We start from the raw sequence: 26036 nt of genomic DNA on the forward strand, positions 1-26036 counted from the left end.
GGAAAGTTACTTTATCTACGTGGGCTTCATTTTCACCACTTGTAAAATGGGACAAGAATTTCCCTGCCTATTTATTGACTTCACAAGGTTGTTTTGAGTATGAACTGAGACAACGTACATGATATTACTTGAAAAGTACAAGGCACTTTACAAATTCAAGGTATCATTAGACTCTTTTTACACTAGGCTGGTCATTAGCAGAATCTGGGCAATCATCCAGGGTGGCTGGTTATTGTGTATAGAATAAGATAGGCCACTGGCAGTGGGCATGATCTTTGCATTCACTGGCCTGGTTGGTATGGATCCTGTCCAACCTACACTTTGTTTTTTCTCTTGTATCTAGCACTCTGAATATAGTAACAACTTAAAAAAATATTTGTTGAATGAATAAATGAATAAATGAGGGTATCATATTCTTCTTTCTTACCTACTACCCTTTTCCACCCAATGTCTCCACCCACAAAGAAGAGACTCATAAGATCATACATCTAGAGCATGGGTTCTTAATCGGGTGTGTGTGTGTGTGTGTGTGTGTGTGTGTGTGTGTGTATGTGTGTGTGTGTGTAACCCTCTCCAGAAGCCTGTGAACCCTTCCTTAGGATGTTTTGTTGCTTACATTTGTAGTGGAAAGGAAGAATAAATTTCAGTTAGAAGTTAATGAAAATAAAGATACAATTTTTTTTTCTAACCAAGCTCATAGACCCCTTGAAATCTGTCCATGGATCCCAGGTTAAGAGACCCTGACCAAAAGGCAGAAAGGAACATAGAAGTCATTTAGTCCAACCCTTTCATTTTAAAGATGAAGAAACTGAGGCTTATAGACATTAAGTGACTTGACCAAAGGGCTGAGGTGGATGAGAGAAGAAACCTTAGTTCAAGTACAATCTTGCTGCCTTCCCTATCCATCCCCTCCACCACTACTCATGGGCCAGCTAGCTACCCAATCAATATTCTGACAATATCACAAATCACCAATCTGGTTTTGAAATATGGATAAACTGAAGCCCAAAGGGTGTAAGTGATTTATTCAATGTCATAAAAGAGATGATAAATTGAACTGGACATAACACCAGTTTTCAGAGTGCCTGTGCTGTTCTCTACTTTAACATGACAAGAGAAGGGAGAAAGAGCTTTGACAGCAGCAAAGAGCAGAAGACAAACTGCAGGAGTTGCATCTTGGGAAACATTCCCAAATTCAATTGTCTGGTGGTCTGTGCATGTGAAAAAAAATAATATGAGATCATACAACAAGCAGCCGCAAAGGAAGCAGTGTCAGGAGTTCTGCAGCTTAGGAGCGTTATTCAGTGAACCTTTGTGTCTACCAATACTTATTGGGGACCTCAGTTGGCATGCCAAGATAGTAGAGATAATGTAGCATTTTAACCAGGTGGTCATCTAATGCACAATTCCAGGCTGCAGCCTTTTTTTTTACAAATTGGACCAACGTTTATGCAAATAGACAACCATCTGTAAGTCCTCCAAATAGGAGACTTCGTGGGAAAAGGTGACTGGACCAGCAGAAGTCCATGACCAATAATGGGAAAACAAGTAAGAGAAGAATACAATCCAATGTTGACCCAGAAGCCTCACCTTTGCAAGAGAAGGGAAACATGATGACAAGCATTATTAGGCACTTCCTGTTTACATACACGGAGCTCTAGAATCATAGAATTTTAGAAGTAAAAGTGAAGAGCCCATCTCCTCATAGGTAATTTAGGACAGACATGTGCCTTGTTCCTAGGTCACCAGTCCCATACCATTAAGTTTTATCTTCTGCCACTAGAATGTAAGCTCCTTGAGGGCAGGTACTGTTTTTTCTTTTGCTTGTAATTATATTCCCAGTGCTTAGCACATTATCTGGCATATCATAAGCACTTAATTAATACTCAACAAATTGGGGAGAAGTAACACTAGAGCTCATCTATGCTAAATTCCTTATTCATGTGAAGAAAGGGAAGGAAGAGATGTGACTTGGCTAAAAAGTTATGTAGTAAATTTAATGACAATGTTAGGATTACAACCTAATTCATTTGGCTCTCAGACTATATCTGCAGGCAATTATTAGACCAGTTTTACTTAGTGTACACTTGGGGACTTGTGGTTTTGTTGATTTGGGGTGTGTGTGTGTGTGTTTGCGCATGTGTGTAGTGATATAGCAAAAGTAAATATGGTTTGGGTTCTTGTATGTTAACAAGGTTTTGTAAATGAACAGAGCCATTTCTTTTTTTTTTTTTTTGGTTAGGCAATGGGGTTAAGTGACTTGCCCAGGGTCACACAGCTAGTAAGAGTTATGTGTCTGAGGCTGGATTTGAACTCAGGTCCTCCTGAATCCAGGGCCAGTGCTCTATGCACTGTGCCACCTAGCTGCCCCAACAGAGCCATTTCTAAGGTGCAACTGAGCTTTAAATATTCACAGTACTATTATTACTACTAGTACTACTAAGTGATGTTTACCATAGCACTTACAAGTTTTGCAGAGTGATTCTAAATACATTATCTCATGTGATTCCCACAATAACCCTATGATGTGACTGCTACAGTTATTTTTGTCCCCATTTTGCAGATGAGGAAACTGAAGCTGAGAGAGGTTAAGTGATTTGTACTTGGTCACACACCTAAGAAAAATATCTGAGGGAGAATTCATATGTACGATTTTTTTTTCATTCTAAGAGCAGCACTTTACTACACCAGAATGACTTGAATATTAATAGGCCTCTTCTAAATCTTGCTAGCATATGAATATGATCCACTTGTTGAGTATGTTGGGAGTGATGTTGCTACACTACTTCTTCCACTTGGGAAAGAAGCAAAAGCTTGACATACTGTCTCTTACTTTTTGCCAACCCAAACCTATTGGTCCTTTCTCAGTTTGCTTCAATTCTTCTTCCTTACTCCTTTTCCCCTGAAATTTAGTAGAGACTGAAGGGAACCTAAATAATCATCACAAACCCTGTTTGCTAGTAAGAAATTACAACCACAAGTAGAATAAGGGGCCATTAATGCCTCTGGATCACAGTCTCAGTATCTTATTATGGAGAGATGCTCTGATTTCATAGAGTCCTTGAATTCTTATTAAATAGAAGGTGGTTGTTGTTGTTTGTCCTTCATTCTCAAAGAGGACCATGATGTCAGGAAGCTGATGCCATGACTTGCTAGTGAATTGGATTTAAGAGACGGAGCGCTATGCGAAGTCACCAGCTTCACTTTCTCTTCCAGAGCCATCTAGGTCCAGTTGCAAGATACAGATCAGGACAACTGGAGATGGACCTGAATGCAGTGGGAAATGTTGGGCTTTTTAAACTAAGGGCTTTTCCAAGTCTTGAACCACTGCACCTTGTCTTCTGCAATATTAAGGAACACGACTAGTTCTTCATGCAAACCACAGAGTGTCACTGGAGAGGTGCTGAAAGCATGTAAGCATGTGGATACACACATAGAAACACACCAAATATTATCATCTACCCTATCCAATAAAATTTCACCCTCTACACCATAATGTGAAAGAGTGAAGCAATCAAGGCTTGATGGCATTCTAAATATTCCTAGAGACATCCAAGTGTCAAAATGCACCACTTGGAAAGAAAAAATAGTTCAGCCCACATTCACAGGCTAATTTGCTAACCCTTGCTGATTGTTTCCCCCTATTTTTTTCCTTTTGTTCCCCCTCTCCATTTCCTTGCTCTTCCCTTCTTCCTCTGTTACATGCCTTTTCCTCCCCTCCTCTTATCTCTTCCTCAGTCTTGCTATGTGAGCAACATGTAAAGATATGCCCTGTTTCCCTAGGTTATTTAGCGGGATGTTTCTATGTTGTTCCAATGTGATCAGTTCCATATCAGTTTGGGGAAACGTAACACTCAATGGCTAGTATACAGTAGACCTCTAACTGAAGTTTGTTAAGGAGCAGGCCTTAGCATGTGAGAAGATAAATGAGGAACTTGGTGTTTGTTTTTCCAGTTTATTTGTGGATAATGCCCAAGAAGAACTATGGGGATGCTGATGGCTTTTTCTGCCAGTCAGACTAAGAGGGGGCAGTCAACTTTAAAGATATCACAGCTTAGGAAGGGTGAGAAAAGGAAAAAAATTAGGAAGGACAACCATGGGGATAGGTTAAATGAAAAAACATTTTGAAGGAAAGCTTAGTCAAAATTCTAGCCCTGTTTTTAAAAGGGGACAACTTCAAGCAGACAAGTTATAATGATTCCCCCCTCCTATTTTTTAAAAAGATTTTCCATGTACTATATATAATTATGGATAGATCTCTTTAAAATCTGCTGAGAAATTTGCCTTAATTGCTAGAAGAAACCAATCCTGTGCATTGTATTGTGAATCATTTTATTTGGGTGTTCCAGATATATGAAAGTGACCAGTTTTCACTACCTTCTACCCTTCTATCTCCCCGTCACTTCCAACGCATATCTGAAGACTTTCATGATGATCCTGACTCATTTCCCTCCAAATAATCCCTAATCAAATCTCCTTTTTTGACTGTTTTTTTTTTTGGTTTGCTGTGATGCTGAAACAAGCTTTGCTCTGAGATGCCATGAGAAAGGTTACCTATACATGGAGAGAAATCCTCTAGAGTATAGAGAGAAGAAAAATAGAAAGGGGCTTGGCACTTGAACATAGAAGAGGGTATTAGGTAGCCTTGCAGGTAAAGACAGGTCCATTTTTTCATGGCCATGAATTGAGAAATTTTATCACAAGGCCATAGATTTAGAGCTGGAAGGAATCTTCTTTGACATGTGAGGAAACTTGCTCAAAGCCACAAAGGTCCAAGTGACAGAGCCAGGATTCAAACTCATGTTGTCTGACATCAAACCCAGTACTCTTTCCATTGCCCTGTGATGCTAATTCTCCTCTAGTCTACCTGTAAAAGTGAGGTCATAGCACACAGAGTTCTGAGGGCTAACGTTTCTGAGGCAGTTTGGGAAAGGAGAATAACTGTGTCCTCTTTGACAAGTCTGTGAACTACTTTAAAAGCTGGCTGCCTTTCTAGACTACTCCCACCAATTTAGGAAAGAATCTGACATAATTAGGACACGCAATGCTGCAATTATTTCATTCAGTTGAACTCAAGGCCAGGGTGGCACTCATATTATTAACAGTGCATAGGACTCAAGGGCAAGGTCATTGCTTCAAAGGACATGTTCCATTGAGGTGTCAGTATTTGGTACCATAGGTAGCAGAGTGGTATGGGCTCTTGAGGGGTCAATTTTAATTAGAAAATGGGAAACTCCATTTCCTAGAAAGATGCTAGAGCTAGGCAACTCCTTCATACAATATTTACACATGTATATCTCTTTTAATTGATTTAGGCTGGGAGTTGTTAACCTCTCCTGGTCACTATTTGTATATCATCTTTCTATCACTGCAAGAGATGGAAAGATTAGTCTTTGCAACATTTTCTGGGAGAATTTGATAATAAAATTGTCTGAATTTCTATGTCAGACAGGGATTGATTATATTTTAAGATCTAGAATAGCCCATACGTTTATATTCTTCTTCTCTGCCAGGAATGTCCTCTCTGATCCACTTTATTTATTTGCATCCTCCTGATCTTTGAAGACAAAGAAAGTTCCATTTATTTATTTTTTCTCTCTAAATTCTTTTGCATTTCCCCCTAGCAACAGGTATCTTTTTGAGGGAGCTAGGTGGTGCAGCGAAGAGAACATTGGATTTGGAGTCAGGTAGACCTTAATTCAAATCCTGCTTCAGTTTTTATTAGCTGTGTCATCATGGGTGAGCAATTTAACCTTCATTTTTTCATCCATAAAATGGGGCATTTACCATACTAGGGTTGCTATGAGTATCAAATGATAAATGCAAATGGTTTTGCAAAACTTCAGGTTCTATATGATGCTAGCTATTACTATTTTTACCTATTTGTTTTCCACTTTCACTCATTCATTTGTCATTCCCCCAACTAGGGGGACAGCTAGGTGGCACAGTGTATAGAGTTCCATGCCTAGAGTCAGAAAAGACTCATCTTCCTAAGTTCAAATCTGGCCTCAGACACTTACTAGCTGTGACCCTGGGCAAGTCTTTTAACCCTGTTTGCCTCAGTTTCCTCATCTGTAAGATGAACTGGAAAAGCAAACAGTAAATCACTCCAATATCTTTGCCAAGAAAACCCCAAATGGGGTCACAAAGAATGGGACAGAAATTAAATGACTGAACAACCACAAAAAACTAGACTATCTGTTCCTTAAGAGCTCAGGACAGCATATACTTCCTTTGTGTTCTTAATAGGTCAATTCTGAGCACAAGAACAATTAAAAATACATGGTGATTGATTTACAAATTGGCAAACATTGCTTCCAGTTTCCATAAGAAACCCTGATCTATAGTTTCTTATTATAAATATATCTATCAGGGGCTTTTCACATTAGTTTCATTTTAAAGTTATTAGAACAGGTACAAACATACATACAACACATATGTGTATATATGTGCATTTGAAAATGCCAGTTTGTAATACATATAAAACATATGAAAGGACACATGGCAGAGCAGACAAAGTGCCAGTCTTAGAGTCGGAAAGACATGAGTTCAAATTCTACCTCTGACCCCTACTGGCTGAGTGACCATGGGACAAGAAACTTAACCTTCAGTGCGTATCACAGGTCTAAAACAAAATGAACAAAAATGTGCCATGTATATAAGGCTGTTTTGTTCTCTATTTCTTGTGAACTTAGATATTTTGATGCATTTGTCATCCCAGTGGTCTGGATTCTCTCTCCAATGAGTAAGATTATAATCAACCCATGCCTTGTTACATATTGTCACTTTGGTCCATATCCTACTATATACCTTCCACTGGAGCCCCACAATATAATGAGGTCCTTCCTCCCAATCTCTTAACATCATATAGATACAGACAGAACCAATCCATACCCCTTCCATCCTTAAACACACACAACTCCACATATTAGTGTAATTGTATATCAGTTATCACACGCTCTTGCTACCTGACCAGATCTTTTTTTTCCCTAGTTATTCATCTCTGATGACATCCTTGGCAATGATTCTTCCATGCAATTCTTCATTGGCAGTATACTGCTACCTGCTCATGACCACCATGTGTGTTTCAGTTGCCCACTGAATGACTATCAACTTGAGTCCTTTGGAAACTGTGATAGTTCATGCCTCTCAACCATAGGGTGTCACCGGGAGGATATTTTTGTTAAAACATAGTTCTTTTGTTCCATGAGAAACTTCTCCTTATGGTCAAGGAAAGTATTTTAGAATCCTTCTTGAATCTGCATAGTGGGTTACAAGGGCCTACTCATGTAATAGGTACTTAAACACTTGATGATTGCCTGAAGGTCAACAGCAAGTTACCTAGCCAGCACTAATCTTCAGAATGCCATAGAGAAAAACAAAAAAATAATTTCTATAGGCATCTCTCTCACTACTGCTTTTACATACTGAGATCATGTTTCCAATCAGCCAAAAGATATGCTGCTGTTCCTGATGATGGCACTTTAAAATAGACTTTGAGTCCATGGAGAAACTGTTGGGCCATGGTAGATTGCATCTAGAAGACATTTGCTGATTCATAGTCACTGAAAATGGCAACATATTGCCTCCTAACAAAATTGTGGTTCATCCTCCTCAGGACCTACCTGGGGGAGTGAGGGTGGGTGGTAGACAGGGGAGGAGTATCTCTTCAACAAAGAGGAGAAGAAAACAAAGAGCATGCCACCACGAGAGAATACATAGACAAACAACTTGCCTGTGTTCAATATCTGGTCACTTCGCATAAATACTATCCATTTCAACTAATCTGAATGCCTTGGAAAGGGCTGCTAATTCCATAAATCTTACTACCAAAGACAAAACACTCTTGAAAAAATTCACCTGTTAAGACCATTTATGATGGTTTATGGAAACACCTAGCTTACACCTCAATAAAGCTAACTCAATCGCCTTTACAAAGCTTTGATTTTGAATTTACCTTTTTTATGGCATGCTCTTCTTCTCCAATGTGTCTTCTAAGGCCATAGTTTCAAATGGAAATGTCAGGGGGAAGAGTGGTCCAACTGTACTTGCTCTATAGGGTGGTGGCTTTTTCTAATCCATAGAGCCCTTTTCTTTAATCGAATGAAACTCATAAGGCTAATAAAAACCTTTCCAAAGATGTATAATCCAAAGAACCCAAGTTGATAGAATGCCATCTAAAAACAGTACCTTTCAAACAACATGAACAAAACTTCCCAAAGTATCCCCACTAAAGATTCTTCAGCTAATTTACTGTTGCCCCTGGATATTGTAAAGTGAGAGTTATAGAACAATAGGGTTGGAAGTAAAATTAAAAAGTAAATCAATCTATCCTCTTGTATATCCTTAAATACATACATACACTATTGGAGAAAAACCACTTAAATACTCATGTATCACCTATTTATAAGTAATCTTTCCAATTAAAAAAAATCCTTTGTATTTTTATCATTAACATTTCTTAATATAAAGATTTCTTATGTATCACATTCTTTTCACAGGCCATATATTTGTCACATTGGCTCCTTTTTAATGCTGTGATTTCTCATTTGGAACTGAAATAATGGTTTAAATATTAATAATAATAATACATTTCAATAATGTTTCGAGTAATAAGTTTTGATCCTGTTCATACCAATTAGCATCTCCTTCCCTATAATTAATTTGTATATACATTATTGGAGTATTTACTTATATGCTTATAAGTATAAGCTCTCTGAAAGTGGGTGCTATTTTTCCTTTTGTGTAGGGAACCCCCAGAGTGGAAATTACCTCTATTGTGGCAGACCAGTTGCTTGTGCGTAATCTATAGTCTTAAGAGCGTTTTTTAGGTAACTTAATTTTAAGTAACATTTCCACGCTAAAATACTAATATGTGTCAGAGACAGTCCTTGAACACATCTTTCATTGCCAGTTCATTATCCATTATGCCATACTGTCTCTCACTGTGTACACAACAAGTACTTTAGAAATGCTTCTTGAAGGGCAGCTAGGTGGCGCAGTGGATAGAGCACCAGCCCTGAAGTCAGAAGGACCTGCGTTCAAATCCGGCCTCAGACCAAAACACTTGACACTTACTAGCTGTGTAACCATGGGCAAGTCACTTAACCCCAATTGCCTGGAAAAAAAAAAAAGAAATGCTTCTTGAACTGAATTGAATAGGGGAGGGGCAATGGACGAAGTCTTAGAATTAAATCAAGATTCTCACTCTGTTTTGCATCAGAGCAATTCAGCTCATCTTCTTAACAGATCCCAAATAATTCCTTCCCTAAGAAGAGAACTCACTGCTTAGTAGCAAGTGCTATTCTTGCCAGTCAAATGCTATGTAGTGATTAGAATTAATTTGGCAACAAATCAACAACAGACAGTTTGACAGACTGGAGATTTCACAATAGGGATTACTCTGTCCATTTACGAATTTTGATAAACATCCAAAACACAATACTGAAGCAGGGATCTTCTTGAGGCTAATGCACAGATAATAAGGGCACTTGGGGAACTAGGAAACAGGAATAAAAGACCTCTTTCACATAAGACATCTTTCTCAGTGGGTCTCGGAAGTCCTGCAAAATGAGTAATAGACACTGCAGAGCCAGTGTGCCCGGGGTTAATGTGATGGTATTAATATAATAAACATCTTGATGGGAAATAAGAAGGCGAAGAATGGCAGAGGGCTACAGCAAATAAAGTGATACTTTGCATGTTTAAAGCATTGTGGGGCTAAAAAAAAAAGACTTTAGAATGCTTGAGAAAGAATGACTCATTGATCTCCATATAGAGCCTCAAACATTAGCCAGACTCAGAAGCCTCAAGAAATCCCACTCTACTTTGGGATAGGGCTAATCATTAGGAAGCTTTTCCTTATATTGAGTCAAAATCTGGCTCCATATGACTTCCACATTATTCTTAGTTCTGTCTTTAGGGTCAAACGGAAGAAGTCCAATTCATCTTCCACACCTGGAGTCCAACTCTTAATTTCTTAGGTACCTACCTGCCATGTTTCTCCTTCCTAATCAAGGATGACAACAACACCTACCTCACAGGGTTGTTGTAAGATCAAATGAAAAAAAACAGTTACAAAATGCTTAACATAGCAGCTGGTGCATAGTAGAAGCTTAATAAATGACATAATCATGGGAGACATTTGTTGGAGGGGAGTATCTAAAACAGGGATTCTTAACTTTTTTTCCCCAATGAACCCTTTGGCATTCCTATTAAGCCTGTGGACCATTTCCCAGAATAATGTTTTTAAATACACAAAATAAAGTACATAAAACTATAAAGGGGAAAATTATATTGTAACAAATATATTTGTCAAAATGTTATTAAAATTCATGGACACTAGGTTAAGAACATTTACCCTAAGATAATATTTTGTTCTACTGAAGTAAATGTGTTTACAATAAACACAGTAGGAATTTGTGTTCTGTACCCATTATAGCATTTTATGTGACTCTAAAGATATATTCAGTTGTACAATATCATTTTTAAGCATCTTTCTCTTCTATTTCCAAACCTTCATCAATATCCTAGATTCTGAAGGCTGACCTTCCTGCTGCTTTCCCAATATTTAGCAATAAATGCTCTCTAAATGGGTAGTTATGTGGCAAATATTATATCTACACAATTAAAGGTGAAGGCCAAATCAACTCATAACTGACACGTGTTTCAGCACTTTTTTTTTAAGAATATGGGTCACAGTTGACCAGATCTAGGGCAAAAAGGAAATACAAAGAATAGAAAACCTGCTGAATCCTCTTCAGGTGTTTTCATATGAAGGACGTGCTTCTCAGGGTTTGTAGTGTTCTTGTTCCTCCCTTTAGTTTCTTCATGGCAATAAAAGCACCAGTATCTATGTGAAGGTCATAGGACAAGTCTTCTATAACAATGAGATTTGAGGTTGGAGTGTTCCTCCTTATCTGGGAGGGGAAAATGCTCTAATTGTGACCATTCCTTTATAATAAGGCCCTGTTTTTTTAAGCGTTCTAGATAGTATTAACTGACCAGGGTGCTCGTGTTTAGGAGAATAGACAATCTTTTTGAAAGCTACTCGACCAAGGTGCATGTGCCTGAGCTTTTGGAAGGTATTTTTTCTTCATAAGTAATGAATATTTGTGGTAATTCAATTTTGGCAAACATTCAAGAACCTTAGCCTCCTCAAATGTAGGGGGCTGTTCTTTGGGAAGAAACCTATGATGTTCTGGTTCTCATAATTAATGTAAAGATAACATATGCAGTGATGCTGAGAGGTAACAGTTACCAGAGAATAGACAGTCTGTCAAACTTGAGTACAAATATTCTGAGAATTACCTTAACTGGAGCTATTGTTATCATAGGAGTATTGAAGGGGGAGGGGCAATGCTACTTGCAAAAGTTAATAAGAGAGAAACAAAGCCTATTGAACTTTTGGCTTGCTAACTTAGGAGACTACAAGGGTGACCATGTTTCAAAAAAATATTAGTTCAGCATGAAAAGAAAAAGTATGACAATAAACTATACTGAAAGCCTTTTTTTCCAACTGAGGAAAAGAATCTGCTAAAAGGGCGTAGGATGGGGATTTCACTTGCCATTTCAGTAGACACTAATGATGCCGTATTTAGTCCTTCAATTATTCTCACTTCTTCAGGTAGAAATCCATACCTCAATAGCATCTTGAACTATAAAGTAGGTCACAGAAGAAAATGAAAGTATTGGCTAATTAAAAAAATCAACCCAGAACAATCAAGGGATACCCTTATTGTTCATATGGATTATTATCAAAAATTTTATAAGAACTAGAAGAAAACATGGGTTGCCATTTTGGGGGGGTAATATATGGCTTGTTTTCCCCAAACCTTTTCTACCCTCCCTGATTTAGATATTTTAAGAATTGATCCCTCAGTACACTACACTACAAATTATTTTGCCTCTATCCTGGATCTTCTCTGTGTATACCTGGTCTAGTTCAGCTATAATCCATTGATGAGAAGGTGAAAGGGGGAAATAAGCAAATGAGAAGTTAGCTAATTCTGCCTCTATACCATCCTCTGTTATTGCTGTCTTGTCCCTCCTCAGTGGTGGTCCTAACCCTTCTTTGTTCTTTCACTTTTCTACAAACTAGCTTTAAATCATGATTTCTTGTTCTTAGCTTTCCCAACTCATTCTGAGCCTTAACAATACTAACATGATTCCTATAAGACTTTGCCACACTTATTTTTATCCTCTGGTAGCTGCTATTGCTTCTAATTTGTATATATGTCTTTTCAAAATTTATATTGGTCAGTGAGCTCCCTACATATCCATATATGACTCTTTAGATAACTCCACCTTTTTCTCTTAACCAGAATCATTTCCTTCAGGCTTCTGAATCTCATTCTTAAGAACTTCTCACTAGCCTTAGGCTGAAATTCCCTTGAAGGTGTTTAGGTCAAAGGATGGCTAAAGAAGAACTGGGGATTTAAACGGATCTTAAAGGGTAGGGAAGATTTAGAAAGTTTAATTAATTAATTCAGAGAACATTTCAAAGAATAAAAAAAAATAAGCAAAGGCTTAAATGAAGCTGCCATGAGTAGAGGACAGTGGAGGATCTTCTTGACCAAAGCACAAGAGGGATGTAATGAAGGAAGGGCCATTACCAGGAAAATGTTTGCAGTGATCTAGAGCTGAGGTAGTTTGGGCCTCTTTTGGATGGTGACATTAATGATTGGAAAAAAAAGGTGATTACATTAACTCTCCACTTTCATCTGGCTGCAGCTCTGATGAGGAAAGTACAGTAAGGAGACCTACAGGCCATCAGATGGGTTGGTCAAATTCTATCTAATGTGAAGAAAAACAGAGTCCAGGCAGGAGCAAAGCAGGAGCTGTCCATCTAATGGCAAATTCATTTTTTGTGATTATCTTCCTTCATTGTGATCCAAGGATGGACAAAAATGTTGGTCTTGATTTTCTGATTTTTGAAGAAGTTCTGGAGTCCTACTGGGGCTGAAGGACTCCAGAATGCTGTGTCTAGGACGCAGAATGTCTAGGAACTTAGTCTGAAGACCACTTCAGATAATGAGGCAGTGTGGTATAACATAAACAGCCCCCACATAGGAGTCATCTTTCTAATGATATTGTAAATTATATGAACCATACAACAACCATAATCTAATCTCCATAGTGCACAGAAAAGGCTGGTTACAGAGGAGACACTCAGTAAATATTTACTGGTTAATGACCTGTTGGGACTACTGGGCAACCACGCAATTTACTTAATTTGTCTGAATTATTTTTCTCGTATGTAAAATGGAGGTAACAATGCCTAACTCACAGGTTCCTTAGAACAACATAATGAGAGAATACACTTGACAGTGTTTTGAAAAGTATATAACAATGCAAATATAAGGCATTTTGTTATAAAGAGCCTTGGAAACAGAAGACATCATTGTTCAGTCATTTTTTAGTCACGCCTGACTCTTCGTGACCCATTTGGGGCTTTTTTGGCAAAGTTACTGGAGCGGTTTGCCATTTTCTTTTCCAGCTCATTTTACAGATGAGGAAACTGAGGTGAATAGGGTTAAATGATTTGACCAGGGTCACACAGCTGGTAAGTGTCTGAGGCCAGATTGGAGCTCAGGAAGATGAGTCTTCCTGAATCCAGGCCTGGCACTTTATCCACTGTGCCACTTGGCTGCCCCAGGTATCTCCTCTAGCCCTTTATAAAAGTGAACAACCTTAGTTCAGGGACAAGGAGCTGAAGCCAAGAGTGATTATTTAAAGTAATCTGCTATTTTTTGTATGCCATTAGCATAACATATATTGGATTAAGGAAGCTTATCTAGACCATTCTTCTCATTTTACTCATGAGGAAACTGAGTCCCATGGAGTTATGTGACCTGTATGCCTGAGGAGACAGGATGTGAACCTATGTCCCTTGATTCCATATCCAGCACTCTTTTTTTTCCCCCCCAATGTATCAGCCAAGAACAAGAAATTCTTATAAATCTGGTAGACATATCAAGGATTCCATGGAAATAGAGCTTACAGTTTTGGGCCCGTTACCCAAACCTAAGTATAGACAAGGTGGGCTAGGTACAGTCTATTCAGGGACATGCCTGTTAGGAAAGTCTTCTTTCTGTTTCCTGGTTCTCTCTTTCCAGACCAACCCAACAATTCCTTCCCAGCTCCATAACTGCTATATATAATTGCTCTAAAGTGGATAATTTGTGGGGATAAGAAGCAGCAACCTTCCTAACAGCTCTTCTTGTAGAACAGACAATGTCAGCTTTCAACCTTCAGTGTCAGTGCAGCAAAAGAAAGAGTGATTGGCAGGCAGGGCCACAGGAGCTGGGGCAGGTAGCACAAAGACCCTGAGGTCAAAAGACTGAGGCAAACAGGGTGAGGTGAGTTGCCCAGAGTCACATGGCTAGTAAGTATCTGAGGCCACATTTGAACTTAGGGAAATGAGTCTTCTTGACTCTAGGCCTGGCAGTCTATGCACTATGGTGTCACCCAGCTGGCAGTACTTCTTACAAGGTGGTTGCAACTTTGAGCCCTATCCAAAGTGTCCAGCTTCTGGTGGTGTCATTGTTATCAAGTTAGGCCAGAAGAATTTTTTTTTAAAAGCCTTTGATGTGGCAGTTAGGTGGCACAGTGGATAAAGCACTGAATCTGAAGTCAGGAGGACCTGAGTTCAAATCTGGCCTCAGACCAAACACTTGACACTTACTAGTTGTGTGACCCTGGGCGAGTTACTTAACCCTAATTGCCTAAAAAAAGGTAAAAAATAAAAAAATAAAAGCCTTTGACGTGTCTTAGCCTGTAGGCCCAAAATCAGATCAGCTCTTAGAAATGTATTTCAATCTACCTGTTTATAAATTCACTTGCATTACATTGTTTCTGAGTGTAGGTTTCAATCTGAAGTTTATAAGAACTTAAAAATGTATTCAATGGCCAAGATCAAAAGAGGAATCTCCACATTATTAACCATGTTAACCTATGAGATTCACAACCTTCATGACCTGGGGAAAAGCATCTCCCAGGACCTCAGTCTTCTCATCTGTAAAAGAGACTGGATGATCTTTATATACCTTCTGGCTCTAAGATTCAAAGACTAATTACCTACTCATTCAAAACATCCAAACCTGTCAACTGGTTTTAAAATGAAAATATTTAGACTACATATGGAAAGCCACTAGGTGGTGCCCAAGGGCAACCTGAGTTTGGCCTCTTCCTCTACTCTACCATCTCTCTCTCTCTCTCTCTCTCTCTCTCTCTCTCTCTCTCTCTCTCTCTCTCTCTCTCATACAAATGCGCACGCTTGTGCACACACACACACAGCCACACGCACACACACACACACACACACACACACACACATACACACACACACACAAGAGACTGAAAAGAAAACAGCAGAGGTGACCAGATCTAGGTAGAATTAAAAATTCTTTGGTTTAATGCTTGCTGCCAAAATGGACATGAATCAAGACATAGAAATGTAATGAAACCACATCTTCTGACTTCAGATTCTGATGCATATTTTTGAAAATTGATGACCAGTCTCCACCGACTGTTGTCCTCAGATATATGATACCTTGCTTAGTTTTAGTAGGAGAGGAAGATTTCTGAGAGGGTTTATTTATATTGGTGTTTTTACAGTAACATAATAACAATGATGTAACAGCTCTTGGTACAGAGCAAGTGTTTAATAAATGCTTGTTAAATGATTTCAAACTCATAGGATCTTTAGTTCTGTGATAAATTTGTTTTTTTAAAAAGAGTTGGGACATTAGATTCTAACTAAACCAAATCCATACTTTAATTCAAAGGAATTCTCTCTTTATAGTAGCCATGCTATGTGGTGATAGGATTAAAATCTAAGATCTAGAGAAGAAACAGAGATTGAGGGAGAGTAATTGGTCCAAGGTAACATGTAATAAACAACAAAAATGGGGTTTGAATCCATGTTCTGTAACTCCAGAGCTAGTGATCTTTTTTGTTGTAGCATACAACCTCCATGGTCATCTAGCCTCTCTATCAGAATACCTTCACAAGGAGGAAAGTACTACCTCCCTGGGCAGCCTGCTTAACTCTTGGAAAGGTCAATGATTAAAAACATGTTTCCCCGGAATCAAGCCTAACTGTGCTTCTCTGCAAACTGTTAGTATTCGAGCCTAACTGTGCTTCTCTGCAAACTGTTAGTATTCGAGCCTAACTGTGCTTCTCTGCAAACTGTTAGTATTCGTCGTGCTGCCTCTAGGGCCAAAATGGACAAAAATGTTGTATCAAGCCTCAAGGGGAGAATGGTGCTGTGATAGTACCATTTCAAACAATATAAACATATTGATTCATTCTTCTCTTTATATTTATTTTGTAAAACCTTTTGTTTTGAAAACCATGCATAGAGTTTAGCATCAAAATCAAATAAGACTTAAAGATAGTTGTAAGATCCATGTTCTGATGAGGGAGAAATGGAACTTAGCCTTCAGGGATTCCCCTAGTCATAGTGGGGAGACATTTCAGGGAACACTTAAATTAGCTCCAAATGAAAGTTATCTGACAGGATCCATAAAGATGATAGCATTAATTTAAGTGACTACAGGAGACTCAGGTTAGTCTGAGAAGTTTTACTGGAGATATTTTTTTTTTTGGAACAGGGCATGAAAAGAGTGCAGGAGTGAGGGAAAATATTCCATGGATAGGCAAATCCCCACCCCTCTTGGAGTCTCAGTTTCCTTCTCCTTAAAATGAAGTTAATATTTTTTGTACAATCTATCTCACAGGATCATTATGACCACCAAATGGAAGAATATGTGTGAAATATCAAAGTGCTTAAGTGTAAATCACTTTTAGGTATCCTTTTACAGGAGGGTAAACGCGACTTTGGTCCAAAGTAGGCTCATGACACCACAGATATATAATGATTCAGCTCCTGGTCTAGGGCAGTTGGGGACAGGGAAGACAGGTAGGTCAGGGAACCTGTCATCCTTCAACTCCCAGAGTAGTCACAATTTCTCTTAAAGAACTATAGTTCACTTAATCATCATTATTATCTCATTCTTCTCATCCTTTTTGGATAGAATACAGATACAAATGTTCCTGGGAAAATCTTGCCACTATTCTTTTATATTTAATGCATCATAGACTGTTGAAGGGGTAAGTAAACATTTTTATAATGAATAAAAGAGCTCAAGTGCAAACTCACGTTCTTTAGGTTCACTGAGTGCTGTGCATCTTCTTGATCACTGCAGTACTCAACTAGTTGAAAGGGATGATATGTATCTTTTCCTGCTCTCATATTTGCTGAATTTCTTATGCTAAGTCTCTGTGTTTTGAAAGCTTTTATTTCCAGGCAAATTGAAGATTATTGCATTTGTAAAGGAGCCTAGATTGTTCTGGATATTCATGAATATAAAACAGTGTAGGCATCTATGTCCTAGTGCCACTCAGATCAGTCTGTAGTCCTTGCAGAGCTTTCCTGCCTATGGATGGGTCTCACATGTACTGTGGCATGTCTCAAATGAGAATAAAACGTACTTGTGTGTCTATGTCACAGGAAGACAACATGTCCTCACTCTAGTCTTTGTTTTGATACTGATAAATTCTAACTAGGCAACTTCCTTGGGAATGTAAACTACGTTTCTTGGCTTTCAATCCAGAATCTGTTTGAGAAACCAACAAATATCAATCTACAGCCTACCACAAACCAAACACAGTTAGCAGGGACACAAGTAGGATTATGAAATCTTTCTTGACCCTGCTTCAATGAGGGACGATTAGCACATAACCTAATTTTGTTTCTCTTAACTTGCTGAGAGAAAAGCATCAACAAACAGATGCCATGAGCTCTCCAGGGTTCTGAAACGATAAAGAAGGCAATTAACAGTGGGATTCTTCTTCCTGTTTACTGGCAGGATAGGAAACTACTCAATGCCCTTCTCAAAGTTTGCATCTTCTCTGACCCTCTGTTACCTTCCCCTTCTCTCTCCTCCCTTGCAATTGGCACAACTGTGTTTCCGTCACTCCTGGCAGTTACAACAGCAGCTTGATAGGCTGAGCCAATGATCAGCACTGTGATAGGGAAGGTTCATCCACCAGGTTCCTGGTGAATCACACAAGAAAAGGAAGAGACTTGAAAGGAAATATGTTAAACTACAAAGGCTCTGATGTAGGGGGTTCACTACTCACAGCCAGCCACCCTCACTACTGTGGTTATTAAGTGACGCCTTTTATATTCAAATTCAACTTACATTACAAGACATTCTACCAAAGTTTCAGTTTGTACTTTACTCAAACACAAACATCTAAAGCCTGTGACTTGTCTTCTCAAACAGATTTTAAGTTCCCTGAGGACAAGAAATGTGTCTTCTATTCCAGTGAACTCCTGTCAGCACTTAACACCATGCTGTGCACCCATAGTATACACGTGACAAGTACATATTGAATTATCAAGTTCAACTGAATAATCTCAACTGGGAATACAAGAAAGACTAAAGGATATAAAATTACAGCAGTCAAATAATTTATTAAAACATCATGACTCTTGGGGCAGCTAGATGGCACAGTGGATAGAGCACTGGCTCTGGAGTCAGGAAGACGTGAGTTCAAATCTGGCCTTGGACACATAACATTCACTAGCTATGTGATTTTGGGCAAGTCGCTTAATCTCAATTGCGTGATTCTCATCCAAATCTTTCAAAAATCCCTCTGCAGAGAAGGTACTCAACACATTGGAACCTTCTTCTACATTTCTTAGTAGGGTTACAATATAGCAATATTTGACTTCTTGTTGTCCGTATGTCTGAGGTTCATCTCCTTTTCTTGTTACACATACTCTTTATTTTAAAATCAAGTTGTCATTGATAACATGATTTTACATACAGTGTATCTTTCCAGTGATTTTTGACTTGCTTGGAAATTTGGCTCTTCTGAAATCATTGAATTTTATAATTCTAAGCTATGTGGCATCACTGGGAGAATATTAGAGCAAAATGCTAATGCTACAAATTTAAAGAGCTGTGTACTCCCAAGTCTCCTACAACTATATTTCTGATATATTACAACTAGAAAAGTTTGTAAGGATTTTCCTTCATAGTCTCTAGGGTTAGCATAAGAGCTTATGCACACAGAGATAGGCACTGACCCTGTAATTTCATTAGTATAGAACCTCACGGATGAGGAAATTCCTCAAAGCAGGTCTTCATCTTGTCTACAACCCACAGTCTCTGAGAGTTGCCTAAAGTACTGAGAGCTAAATTAACTTGCCTATGATCATACAGTCAGGACTTAAATGTGTCAGGACTTAAGCTCAGATCTTCATGGTTAACTCTGTCTCCATTATGCCATTTTGCCTCCATATAGAAATATGCATATACGTAACACATGTATATGTGTATGCTATGTATATGTTATACATATGCATATATGTAATTTTATAAAAGTATGTTAAGATTGGATAAGAAAAACTGCCATATATCATAGAATTTGAAGCTGAAAAGGTGGGAGGACCTTAAATCATCTGGTGAAATATATAAGGAAAATCAAGAAACTTCATTTGACATATAAGGAAACTCAGGCCCCTGAGGGGAGTGTTGCTGGTCATAGACATATTAAATAGGAGAGTTTCTAAAACTCCAAATCCAATGTTTTTTACACTATACCATGTTGCCAATCATTTGCCATGCCATGAACAGAAATATGGTATTTGTCCAGAGCTAGGAAGAAAACCATAATGGCAAGTAGCCCACATTTTGGAGCACTTCTTGTGGTTTACAAAGCACATTATTTACAATAATCTTGTGATATAAGTAGAACCATGATTATGATCCTCATTTTATAGATGAATAAAATGAGGTTCAGAGAGTTTAAATAAAATGCTCATGATCACACAATTAGAAAAGCTAGAGTTGTGATTTGAACCTGGGTCTTCTAAATTCAAGTCAAATATACTACATTACCTTGGGCAGGAGGGGAGAAAAAGGAGGAAGAGAAGGAAAAAGAAGAGGAGAAGGAGGAGGAGGGAAGAGAAGGAAAGAGGAAGAAGAGGAGGAAAAGGAGGAGGAGGAAGTAGAAAGGGAGGATAAGATGGAGGAGGAAAAAGAAGAGAAATTAGTTGGTTATACCAACCACCTGGGAAGATCAAAACCTGTAAAGTTGTTGAATTTATTATTTGCTGGTACTACATGTGAACTTTTAAAACTTACCAATCATTCAATGGGGACATGTGGAGTGGGATGGATGGGATACCAATATGTCTTTTTTTTAAATTTATTTTTACTTTTATTTATTTATTTTTTTTGCTTAGGCAATTGGGGTTAAGTGACTTGCCAAGGTCACACAGCTAGTGTCAATTGTCTGAGGGTAGATTTGAACTCAGGTCCTCCTGACTCCAAGCCCAGAGCCCTATCCACTGTGCCACCTAGGTGCCCCAGAACCAATATGTCCTTAAGGCAAAGGGCCACTGTCATTTTGAAATACTTTGATGAACAGTATCAATTCCTGCTTTAAAATTCTGCTTAAATTTTGTTCAAAAATTGTCAAATCTATTGAAGAGACATGGAGGCTTTGAGAAAGTGACTTCTAGAAAACCTGTGTCTGAAGCTCTTGTACTACATTCATAAGGAAGTCAGACTCATGTGCCTCACCCCATCTCATCCCACCCTTCTACAAGGAGTGAAGAGAAAGGAACTCTCAGGGAAGGGAGGTTGAAAGGGTCAACTAAGACCTCCTTTGTGATTAGCTTGAATAGTCTATGGTTGAAAAAGAGACAAATGCACCTGGAGATTAGCAGTTCCTGGAGTGCTTTTATGCTGAGCAAGTCCAAAGGTTGAAGATGACCCACTAGGAATGGTTTTTGATTCCAAATAACAATTCAAGTGAGGTGAAACGAGGACAGTTAAGAAAATAGGAAGGCTACCCAATGTATCTTAGGTGTTTCTTTCTTTTAAAAATTGTGCCAAAAAGGATTGTCTCTTTATGATAAATATTACTTAAAAGCAATGTTTCAATATAGAGATCTTTTCATTTTTAAAGGAGAAAAATTTTACTCATTCTTGTATCAAACACAAGTGTAACTTACGGTTCACTCCATGGACACTACCTATAGACTTACCAGTAGTCTTTCTTGACTTCCCCTGTACTACCCAGCATGACTCAGTGGAAGAACACTAGCCTTGCAGTCAGGGAATCCAGTGGGAATCTTAGCCTGCCACTAACTAGCAGGGTAGCTCAGTAAGTCACTGCATCTCTCAAAGCCTTAGTTTCCTCATCAGTAAAATGAGGAAATTCAAGCACAAAGCGAGGTTAAGGAGAGCAAATGATGCTTCCTTCCTCACCGACACAAAAGAAACTCAATGTCAAACAAATCTAAGAAAGAACATCCCTTTGCCCCATGTGTGCAGCCTTCCTAAAGCATGGGTTCATTTTGCTTTTGAGAAGCTAGTATGACAAGCCATGAAGTGCCAATTCTATCACTGCTATTTACTGTATATGTGACATTGTGTAGAACCAGACTAAAAGATGTGTCTATACGCTGTACAGGATCTTTGGAAATTTTGATTAGTAACCAAAGTAGGAAAGTAGGGTGGGGGTTATCTGTTGGATTTCACCTTCATCTGGCCACCTCCAGTATTAACACTGAATATTATGGAATAGCAGGAGAAATTCTGTGTTTTTTTCAAGAACTATTTATCTCTTATATAGTGAAACTTGGCATAACCTGTGTTTGTTTTAGACCTACTAAGGTTCTCTGTGTGTGTGTGTGTGTGTGTGTGTGTGTGTGTACTAATATTTGTTGAATAAAGCACCAAAATGATCTTTGTTATAAGATGCTATCAGCTGTTTACATAGTGCTGTGGTATAGGGGAAAGGATAGTGAATTTGGACTGAGATAGACTGCATTTAAGTCTAAGTCTCCACCCTTTGATAACTGTATAGCTTAAGGCAAATCATTTATCATCTGTGAACCTCAGTTTCTTCTTCTGTAAAATGGGAAAAAATATTTGCCCTTTGAATCAAGTGAGGATTAGATGGGAAAGAATATCAATATTACCTTGTATCTGGAAGGCCCTTCACAAATGTCAGCTATTATTGTTATACATGTTGAAATAATGCCTTTAGCATATGGATGTACTATCTTTTTATTTTCTATGTCATTGATAACTTTGAATGCCTAGTTCTTGGAATTTTCACTCATAAGTTATGAATGTTACATTAGTATGTTATCTCAACATGATGGGAAGAGAATGCTTTTATATTTTTTTGAATTATAAGATGCAATATAACGTCTGCCATCTACAATAATTATTATTCCCAGAATGGCTAGATATATCTTAAGACATAATTATGTTTGTGGTTGACATGACCTTGGAAGAGGTATATCTACATGAAAAATAACATAATAATTTTTTCCTTAGTCAGGTATATTTGAGCTACTGTTTGAAATATGCTTTTTTTTTAAAAAATGAAAAATATCACTGATATTTCAGCCCTACAACTATAGGCAACCTAATCCTAATGGCTTTGAGCTTTCTAAAGTTCAATAAGGTATTTGAATCATACCTTTTCTGGATCAATTAATATATTTTTCAAAAATACAATATGCCTAACTTAGTATGTTTGAATTCCTAGGAACATGTCTTTTCTCATGTTGATTTCCTTGGACTAGAACCTTACAAGCACCCTACTCGAACTTTGGGTCTGTAGGCATCTCTGCTTTCATTAACACATGCTTATGGAACAATTATTTACTGGCCCCTATAAAGGCTTTTTATTTCATTGGGAAAACTGAAATTTCACTTTCAACATTACTGTGAATCTATGCAACTTTAACCATCCAACAACTACAATGGGTTGACAACAAACCTCTCCTCACACAATGCATAGCAAAAATCCCCACTGGTGTTTTGTGGGCTATGACATGTGAAGATGTGGACATTTTGTCAGTAGGGTTTTGCTTCTAAGCACAGGGAATGAGAGATACAGCTTCTCATTTCCAATCTCTGTTTCCCCACCGACTTTGTTGTTGTTCAGTCATTCCAGTTGTGTCCGACTCTTTGTGACCCCATTTGGGGTTCTCTTGGCAAAGATACTGAGTGGTTTGCCATTTCCTTATCCAGCTCATCTTACAGATGAGGAACTGAGGCAAATAGAGTGAAGTGACTTGCTCAGGGTCACACAGCTAATAAATGTCTGAGGCCAGATTTGAACTCAGGTTGATGAGCCTTTAAGACTTCAGGCCTGGCACCCTGTCCACTGTGCTACCTAGTTGCCCTTCCCACTCACCCCTACATCTTATAACTAGGCATGTGTTTCAGAGATGACTGTGCACTGAAGGCAAAGGAGGAAAGAAAAACGCAGTTGGGGTGCCATGACCTGATCTTAAGAGTACTATGCTTTCTTCTGGTCAAGTGAATGCAGAAAGATTTCTCTATAGCCCAAATACAAGGAATAGTGATATAATATCTCTAAATGGAAATTGCACTCTTTTTGGAAGATCAAGAGACAAGTATATGATTTTTTCCCCTGAATTTTCTCAGCCCCCAAGATTCCTCCTGCTGAAGAAAAGGGATGCAAAGGTAAACAGAAAATGTCTTTCTTATATTTTATTCAACATTGCTCAACTTCTGCCCCACTTCTGTTTTTAGAATATTACTGACAAGGAAGAGTAAGTCAAGAGCAGCTAACAGCTGGCATTTAAAGTTTGCAAAGTGCTTTACAAATATCTCAGTTTATCCTCACAACAATCCTGGGAGGCAGGTGCTATTATTAATCCCATTTTATAGATAAGAAAACTGAGGTAGACAGTCATTAAGTGAATTGCTCAGGGTCACACAGCTAGAAAGTACGTAAGGTAGGATTTTAACTCAGGGCTTCTAGGTCCAGTTTCTGTCTACTGTGCTACCTAGCTCCCTCTAAATAGCTCTGAAGGACATTAGTAGGATAACATCCTGGCCTTACCTGATAAAAAAATTGCAAGTACAAACAAGAAGTTTGAAGCAAATCATTCTCTTCTCCTACTTAAATCTTTTATGTAGGTGATATCCGGTTATGATAAATTTCAATAGTCACCTCAATCAACAGAAGCCAGAGCATAAATAATAAGAATAGCATTATGCAGGTGAAGCCATTGCAAGGAGGCAGTGTCACCAAAGGGCAACAGACCGCTTTCAAAAGGTATTAACACTAACTCTATTTTACTCACTGACACTAATTGTATTTTAGCAACTCAGCTGCTAATGGGCTGCTTGCTCTCCTCTGCAGCTGCCACAAGATTTACCATACCCCAAAGATGTCGCTCAGTCCTACTATTGTACAACTTAGAAAGCTTTGTCTTTAAAGAAGTGTATTCCCCAATTGAGGTCCTAAGGAAAATTTTCACTGATTATTTTCCAGGTCTTCTTCAGTTTTATGTTTATCTACAAAAGTCTTTTCTAAAGGGGACACACACACACACACACACACACACACACATACACACACACACACACACACACACACACACACACACACACACAAAAGGAAACAGCTTACCCAAAAGGAATTTTGCTCAGGAAATAATATCCAGTATAGGAGTGTTGATAAATCTGCAAGACATAAACAAAGAAAATGCGTGAAACAGTCTGTAACTGTTCATACCCCACTTCTTCATCACTGTCAATTCTAGTAAACCCTCTTTAGAGCACAAGGAGTTAATCCCCAAGCCAGGAAGCAAAGCTTTTTATTTACTTAGGAAGTTAATTTACATAACATGTTTGTTTTCTTTTCATCCTTTTTGCTCAGTACCCAGGGCAGTGTTGTCCCCATGGCTACCAGGTTTGTGATTAAATTAAGGGAACATGTTCCCAGCTGTGGCTAAATATAGCACCTGGTATTAATGAGGACACCTTGGTCATTTGGAGGCAGTCAGACATAGTTATAGCTAGACACAACAGGACAATAATAGATACTGCTGGAGTCCTCTGGAACTGATAGCAAAAGGTAAAACCAGAAATGTCATTTCCCTGAACCTAGTGAGCTGCAAAATCCCATTTTGAGGCCAAGTTTAAGGTGGGTAAATTAATCACCCCTCTATACAACCTGGTGTGCTTCTATTTTTTTTTAACTTTCCAAAGGATGTCACACAGACGGAAAACCCATGAAAAACCACTAAGTAACTGACTTTATCATGATTTTCTTGATGTCAAAAGAAGGGCATGTTTATGCATCTGCTGTTCTTTTAAAGTTGATATGAAAACTGTTTGAGCTAAAGTCACAAAAATAGTCTTCCATGTTTCACTCCTTTCGTCCTCCCCTGGCTACCAAAGCAGATGTGAGAATGTGTTGTTTGAATGAATGACTGAAATTCCATCTTATTCATTCAATCAACTTTAGGCTATGATTTCCTTCTACTTCCTGGTTAGAGAACCAAATATTAAGGAATTCATGGAATTCAGCCCTGGGCTGAAATAAAAGGAAAATGAACTGCTTCTCTGCTTTAGAGAGGCACTGTGGTGCAATGGAAAGGAGGCTGGGGATTTGCTTTTATCCTAATGGGGATAATGTAAAACGTACAGGCCTCAAGGTAATATCACCTCAAAATACTTGAACACGAGTTCTTGAGATAGCAGAACATCCAGATTCAGAGCATGAGTCAGTAAAGTGGGTACAAACTGTCAAGGAGATGCCGAGAGTTCACCATGTGAAGGAATGGTACAGAAATCACGGACAGAATAGGATCAAAGGATTTAAAACAGGAAAGGATATTAGAGATCATTGAGCCCAGGGGTTCTTAACCTAGGGCCTATGAACTTGATTTTTAAAAATAATTTTTTGATAAGTATTTCAATTGGTTTCCTTTGTATCCCTATACATTTTATTTTTATGCACTTTAAAAACATTGTTCTGAAATGGGATTCATGGACTATCCCATAGTAGCAAAGGGGTCCATGACACACAAAAAAATTAAGAACCCTTTTGTCTAGCTCAACTCTTCATTGTACACATCAGGAAGTAGGATGCATGTTACATATATAGTAAATGGCTGAGCTGTCACTCAAACTCAAGGCCTCTTCACTCTGTATCCCGGGCTCTTTCTACTA

The 26036-nt window shown here is 38.4% G+C and overlaps 1 protein-coding gene across 1 annotated transcript in view; it reads right to left on the reverse strand.

Moving 5' to 3' along the window:
* Window positions 1–26036, reverse strand: part of DPP6 (dipeptidyl peptidase like 6) — a 975800-nt gene that overhangs the window by 300674 nt on the left and 649090 nt on the right. The window contains 1 exon segment of the mRNA XM_021009613.2: window positions 24490–24542. Coding sequence (XP_020865272.1) covers window positions 24490–24542 — 53 coding nt within the window.

The sequence above is a fragment of the Phascolarctos cinereus genome, unplaced genomic scaffold (genome assembly GCF_003287225.1).
Source record: "Phascolarctos cinereus isolate Bilbo 61053 unplaced genomic scaffold, phaCin_HiC Scaffold_1;HRSCAF=81, whole genome shotgun sequence".
NCBI lineage: Eukaryota > Metazoa > Chordata > Mammalia > Diprotodontia > Phascolarctidae > Phascolarctos > Phascolarctos cinereus.